The following is a 6,900-nucleotide window of genomic DNA, read 5'->3' as shown; positions in this document are numbered from 1 at the left end:
AGGAAGGGGATGGTAAGGAGGGGAAAGAGGGGGGGAGGGCGGTAAACGAGGGACTTGGGGATGGAGATAGAAGGAAGTGGGGAATGGTGACTGGAGTGATGAGAGGCGGACGGAGAAATCGGTGGACATTACTAGAAATTGGAGACTTCATTGTTCATACGGTTGCGTAGCCTGCTACCCAAGTGTAACGTGGGCGGCACGGTGGTGCAGCGGTAGAGTTGCTGCCTTACAGCACTAGAGACCTGGCTTCCATCCCGACTACGGGTGCTGTCTTTTCCTACGGAGTTTGCACGTTCTCCCCGTGACCAGCGTGGGTTTTCTCCGGGATCTTCGGTTTCCTCCCACACTCCAAAGACGTACAGGTTGGTAGGTTAATTGGCTTGGGATTACAATGTAAATTGTCCCCAGTGTGTGTAGGGTGGTGTGCGGGGATCGCTGGTCGGCACGGACCCGGCGGGCCGAAGGGCCTGTCTCCGCGCTGTATCTCTAAACTAAATGAATGAGGTGCCGTTCTTCCAGTTTGCGTGTGGCCTCCCTCTGGCAATGGAGGAGGAGGCCCAGGGCAGAAAGGTCAGTGTGGGAATGGGAAGGGGAGTTAAAATGGTTGGCAACCGGGCCTTGGCGGACTGAGCGCAAGCGATCGTGTGAAACAGTCAGCAGGTCCATGCCTGGTCTCATTCAGTAAAAGGAGGTGACATCAGGAAAGCCTGATACATTCGGTGAGCTTGAAGGAGGTGCAAGTGAGCCACTACCTCACCTGAAAGGTCTGTCGGGGTCCTTGGATGGAGTCGAGGGGGGGAGGTATAGGGACAGGTGTTGCATCTCCTGCGGTTGCTGGGGAAAGTACCTGGGGAGGGGGTGGCTTGGATAGGTTGACCAGGGAGTTGCGGAGGGGAAGGGTCTCTGCAGGAAGCGGGAAACATAGAAACATAGAAAATAGGTGCAGGAGGAGGCCATTCGGCCCTTCGAGCCAGCACCGCCATTCATTGTGATCATGGCTGATCGTCCCCAATCAATAACCCGTGCCTGCCTTCTCCCCATATCTCTGGACTCCACTAGCCCCTAGAGCTATATCTAACTCTCTCTTAAATCCATCCAGTGACTTGGCCTCCACTGCCCTCTGTGGCAGGGAATTCCATTAATTCACAACTCTCTGGGAGAAAAAGTTTTTTTCTCACATCAGTCTTAAATGACCACCCCTTTATTCTAAGACTGTGGCCCCTGGTTCTGGACTCGCCCAACATTGGGAACATTTTTCCTGCATCTAGCTTGTCCAGTCCTTTTATAATTTTATATGTTTCTATAAAATTTGCCCCTCATCCTTCTAAACTCCAGTGAATACAAGCCTAGTCTTTTCAATCTTTCCTCGTATGACAGTCCCGCCATCCCAGGGATCAATCTCGTGAACCTACGCTGCACTGCCTCAATTACAAGGATGTCCTTCCTCAAATTAGGAGACCAAAACTGTACACAATACTCCAGATGTGGTCTCACCAGAGCCCTATACAACTGCAGAAGAACCTCTTTACTCCTATACTGAAATCCTCTTGTTATGAAGGGGTGGAGATGGGAAGGTGGTTGTGGGATCTCGTTCGAGCTGGCGGTACTGTCGGAGGATGCGGAGGCTGGTGGGGGTGACAGGTAAGACCTCGACCGTTCCAAACACAACCCCAGGCAGCGCTGTCCAGGCACCCAACCCCCCCTCCCCCCCCCCCCCCCCCCCCGCGAAAAACACCTGCCCTGCACATCTCCACTGAATTCTCACCCCTCCCACCTTCAAGCTATCACTTCGATCCTAACCTCGGGTACTGCTTGTGAGGAGTTTGCACGTTCTCCCTGTGACCGCGTGGGTTTTCTCCGGGTGCTCCTATTTCTTCCAAGATCCAAAAGAAGTGCGAGTTTGTCGGTTAATTGCCCCCCTGTTTGTTGTCCCTGGTGTGTAGGGAGTGGATGAGAAAGTGGGATATAACAAGAGGAGTTGAGTATTGGAGCAAAGAGGTCCTTCTGCAGTTGTACAGGGCCCTGGTGAGACCACACCTGGAGTATTGTGTACAGTTTTATTCCCGGGATGGCGGGACTGTCATATGCTGAGAGAATGGAGCAGCTGGGCTTGATTACTCTGGAAATGAGAGGGGATCTTATTGAAACATGTAAGATTGTTAAGGGTTTGGACACGCTGGAGGCAGGAAACATGTTCCCGATGTTGGGGGAGTCCAGAACCAGAGGCCAGCACCGCCATTCAATGTGATCATGGCTGATCATCCCCAATCAGTACCCCGTTCCTGCCTTCTCCCCATATCCCCTGACTCCGCTATCTTTAAGAGCCCTATCTAGCTCTCTCCTGAAAGTATCCAGAGAACCGCCCTCTGAGGCAGAGAATTCCACAGACTCACAACTCTCTGTGAGAAAAAGTGTTTCCTCGTCTCCGTTCTAACTCAGCGGGTTGGGCAACATCTCTGGGAGAAAAAGAATAGGTGACATTTCAGATTGGAACCCTTCTTTAGACCCTTCCGTTTGGTTCCAACCTGAAACGTCACCTATCCATGTTCTCCACAGATGCTGCCTGACCCGCTGAGTTACTCCAGCACTCTGTGTCTATCTTCGGTGTAAACCTGCATCTGCAGTTGCTTCCCCAAAACACTCTCCACTTGCCTGGGTGGATGCAGTTCCACCAACACTCAAGAGGCGGCGCTCGAAGGGCGGCCACGGTGGCGCAACGGTAGAGTCGCTGCCTCACAGCGCCGGAGACCCGGGTTCGATCCCGACTACGGGTGCTGTCTGTACGGAGTTTGTACGTTCTCCCCGTGACCTGCGTAGGTTTTCTCCGGGTGCTCCGGTTTCCTCCCACACTCCAAAGACGTACAGGTTTGTAGGTTAATTGGTTGCGGTAAAGATTGTAAATCGGCCTAGTGTGTAGGATAGTGCTAGTGTACGGGGTGATCGCTGGTCGGCGCGGACTCAGTGGGCCGAAGGGCTTGTTTCCGCACTGTATCTCGAAACTAAACTAAAGTCAGGAGAGTGAGGGGACACTTAAGAAAGTCACAGTGGGACCAGTCTTAAGGTAAGAGGGGAAAGATTTAATAGGATGAAAATGCTGGAGTAACTCAGCGAGTCGGGCAGCATCTGTGGGGAAAGAATTGGGGACGATTCGGTTCGGGACCCTTCTTCAGAGTCTAGTCTTAATTCTTGACCATAAACCTCTCACAAGTCCATGCCCTCTGGTTCTTGATTCCCCTAGACAATAGACAATAGGTGCAGGAGTAGGCCATTCGGCCCTTCGAGCCATTCAATGTGATCATGGCTGATCATCCCCAATTCCTGTTCCTGCCTTCTCCCCATATCCCCTGACTCCGCTATCTTTAAGAGCCCTATCTAGCCTGGACCTTATAAGGCTGCATCATGACTTCCTGACTCGTACATGCGATGGCCCCGGGCCAATGAAGGCACGCTTACCACATGCCCTCTTCACTACCTCTTTGATCTTTCAGTTTGCAAAGAGAGGAGGCCGGTTGGCGTGACTGGCATCAAGAGGAACCCGAGGATGAAGAGGGGGAAGGAGAGCAGGCCCAGGTCAGATCGGAGCGCGGCATTCACCCCCCTGTGGCAGGAGGCAGCGCCCAGACGCCCGACTGCCAGACGCCAGACAACGAGAACGGTCTCCAGCACCCTGTCTCCCAAGGCCACTGGCTTTCACCTGTTCCCAGCGGGCAAGTACACTCCCGAATCGGAGGACAGCTCCGACTCATCGTCCCAGAGCAGGTGAGGACAACAGAGTTCCACTCCTTCCTCGCACGTGTTGGAAGTCAACCACACAACCCTTGCACACTGTGTAAAAAAGCAGCAGATGCTGGTAAAATCAAAATGCTGGTGTAACTCAGCGGGACAGGCAGCATCTCTGGAGAGAAGGAACGGGCGACGTTTCAGATCAAGGTGTTTCGGGTCTGAAGAAGGGTCTCAACCCGAAACTTCACCCATTCCTTCTCTCCAGAGATGCTGCCTGTCCCAATAAACAATAGACAATAGGTGCAGGAGGAGGCCATTCAGCCCTTCAATGTGATCATGGCTGATCATCCACAATCAGTACCCAGTTCCTACCTTCTCTCCATATCCCCTGACTCTGCTATTTGCAAGAGCCCTATCTAGCTCTCTCTTGAAAGCATCCAGAGAACCTGCCTCCACCGCCCTCTGAGGCAGAGAATTCCACAGACTCACCACTCTCTGTGAGAAAAAGTGTTTCCCCGTCTTCGCTCTAAATGGCTTACCCCTTATTCTTAAACTGTGGCCCCTGGTTCTGGACTCCCCCAACATCGGTAACATGTTTCCTGCCTCTAGTGTGTCCAAGCCCTTAATAATCTTATATGTTTCATTGAGCCCTCCTCTCATCCTTCTCAACTCCAGAGTGTACAAGCCCAGCTGCTCCATTCTCTCAGCATATGACAGTCCCGCCATCCCGGGAATTAACCTTGTAAACCTACGCTGCACTCCCTCCCTTATATGTTTCTTGTGTCTCCATTGCACCCACAGTTCCTCCTCAGCAAGCTCGGAAACAATGTTCGGCAGCTACCTGGACATCTTGAAAATCCTGTGTCGTTGCCAGCAGCGATCCAAAGGTAAATGGTCATTCGGTTACGCCGGCCAAGAGTTCAGGCCAAAGGTCCTCACCCACTCTCCAGGGTCCCTCTACAGCCCTCTGGGCACTGCCAACATTCTGGGAGAAAGCCCAGAGGTTTCAGACGAGGAGATGCCCCCATCATCCCCGGCCGGGCCAGGAGGTTCCTTGTTGACGCTGAAGTTGGGCCAGAACGTCGGGGAGGACGCGGCGTGCCTCGGCCTGGAAGGGGAGGAGCAGGGTGAGGACCACCCTCTGGCAAACCTCTTCACCAAAGGAAGAGCAGGACCCCAGATGGCCAGGCCCAACAAGGAGGAGCTTGGCTCCTTCTCCCTGGTGTACAGGAAGCACGTCAAGAGCCAAGGCAAGGAGGAGCAGACGAGAAGAAATTCCATCCAAGTCCGCCCTTACGGAATAGTCACCCCGTAAATCAGCCGGGAAGATTGGACCCGAGTATGGCCAACCAGATCAAACATTAGTTTAGTTTAAATCATTATTGGTTTATTTTACATTGAATTTATCGGCATTAATAAAGTTCACTCCACCTGGCTCAGGACAGTAATAGGTAGTGTGTAACAAAAGAAAGATTCTTAAGTCTGAAGAAGGGTCAACATGTCACCCAACACATCACCTATCCATGTTCTCCACAGATGCTGCCTGACCTGCTGAGTTACTCCAGCACTCTGTGGAACGTCACCTGTCCACGTTCTCCACAGATGCTGCCTGACCCGCTGAGTTACTCCAGCATTCTATATCTATCTTTTGTATAAACCAGCATCTGCTGTTCCTTTTTATTACAGCAAGTAATGTAGTTTTTGAAGCTCTCACTTAGGTTGACTTATCCGACTGTAATATAGCGAAAGATATATTGTTCTGTAATCAGTTTCTCTACATCGGTGAGACCAAGCGTAGACTCGGCGATCACTTCGCCCAACACCTCCGCTCGGTTCGCAATAACCAACCTGATCTCCCGGTGGCTCAGTACTTCAACTCCCCCTCCCATTCCGAATCCGACCTTTCTCTCCTGGGCGTCCTCCATGGCCAGAGTGAGCACCACCGCAAATTGGAGGAGCAGCACCTCATATTTCGCTTGGGCAGTTTACATCCCAGCGGTATGAACATTAACTTCTCCAATTTCAGGTAGTCCTTGCTTTCTCCCTCCTTCCCCTCCCCTTCCCAGCTCTCCCACAGTCCACTGTCTCCGTCTCTTCCATTCTTCTTCCCCCCCTCCCCCACCCCCACATCACTCTGAAGCAAAGATCCTATAGCGAGCAAGATAGATCACTCGACGAAAAAGACGTAGTACGGTCATGGGCAGATTCATGGGTAATTTTCGGCCCCATTTCCGTAACCGGCTTCCGTCTCTGCACCAAAGATCCCATAGGATACTAGTGCGGAGACGGAAGCCGGTTACGGAAACATCCTCTTAAAAAGAAAGTTATTTGGGAAAAATCTTCTCCTCATTTTCAGAATTATAATTTATTAACACAAACTGTTCCCCCGCAACGTTGATTACACTGCGAGTCGGGTCGGGTCCGGTTACGGAAATGGATGAAAAAAAGGCCCACGTTCCTCTCCGTTGCGTACTACACGTCAGCCCATTGCATTTAGCAGGAGTGATCTATCTTGCTCCGCTATAGGATCTTTGGTATGAAGAAGGGTTCTCGACCCGAAACGTCGCCTATTTCCTTCGCTCCATAGATGCTGCCTCACCCACTGAGTTTCTCCAGCATTTTTTGTCTCCCTTCGATTTTTCCAGCATCTGCAGTTTTGCATTGTTCAGTAATTGTTCATTATGTGCCCCCACTGGAAGCTACATATCACCACACAGACATGCAGAGAGCAGAGAAGATTCACGAGGGCCTGAGCTACAGGGAGAGGTTGGGCAGGATAGGGCTTTACCCCTTGGAGCACAGGAGGATGAGTGGTGATCTTATAGAGGAGTATAAAATCACGAAGGGAATAGATAGTGAATTGAATTGAATTGAACAGATTTTCTTTGCCAAGTATGGATACATACAAGGAATTTGCCTTGGTGCTTTGCTCGCGAGTGGTGAATCTGTGGGATTCATTGCCACAGACGGCGGCGCAGGCCAACTCATTGGGGAATTTTTACAGCTAAGATTGACAGATTCTTGATTAGAAAGGGTGTCAAAGGTAGCGTAGAGAAGTCGGGAGAATGGGGTTGAGAGGGAAAGATAGACCAGCCGTGATTGAGTGGCGGAGTAGACTCGATGGGCTGAATGGCCTAATTCTGCTCCTATGACTTATGCATTTATCAACTCCCAGGG

General features: G+C 51.5%; 1 protein-coding gene across 1 annotated transcript; it reads left to right on the top strand.

Moving 5' to 3' along the window:
• Nucleotides 1-3,510: 3,510 nt before the first annotated feature.
• Nucleotides 3,511-5,039, top strand: LOC116977352. Its single transcript, XM_033027812.1, has 2 exons — nt 3,511-3,759; nt 4,525-5,039. The coding sequence occupies exons 1-2, from the start codon at nt 3,542-3,544 to the stop codon at nt 5,036-5,038; spliced, it is 732 nt and encodes a 243-aa protein (XP_032883703.1). The 5' UTR covers nt 3,511-3,541; the 3' UTR covers nt 5,039.
• Nucleotides 5,040-6,900: the final 1,861 nt, after the last annotated feature.

This window comes from Amblyraja radiata, chromosome 9 (assembly GCF_010909765.2).
Source record: "Amblyraja radiata isolate CabotCenter1 chromosome 9, sAmbRad1.1.pri, whole genome shotgun sequence".
NCBI lineage: Eukaryota > Metazoa > Chordata > Chondrichthyes > Rajiformes > Rajidae > Amblyraja > Amblyraja radiata.
Note: the sequence above shows the minus strand (reverse complement) of the source record. Positions and strands in the feature narration are given on the sequence as shown.

Coding starts and splice junctions, on each gene's coding strand:
- LOC116977352 (XM_033027812.1), top strand. CDS start 3,542: ATGAAGAGGGGGAAGGAGAGCAGGCCCAGGTCAGATCGGAGCGCGGCA. Junction 3,760..4,524: donor GACTCATCGTCCCAGAGCAG/GTGAGGACAACA, acceptor TTGCACCCACAG/TTCCTCCTCAGCAAGCTCGG.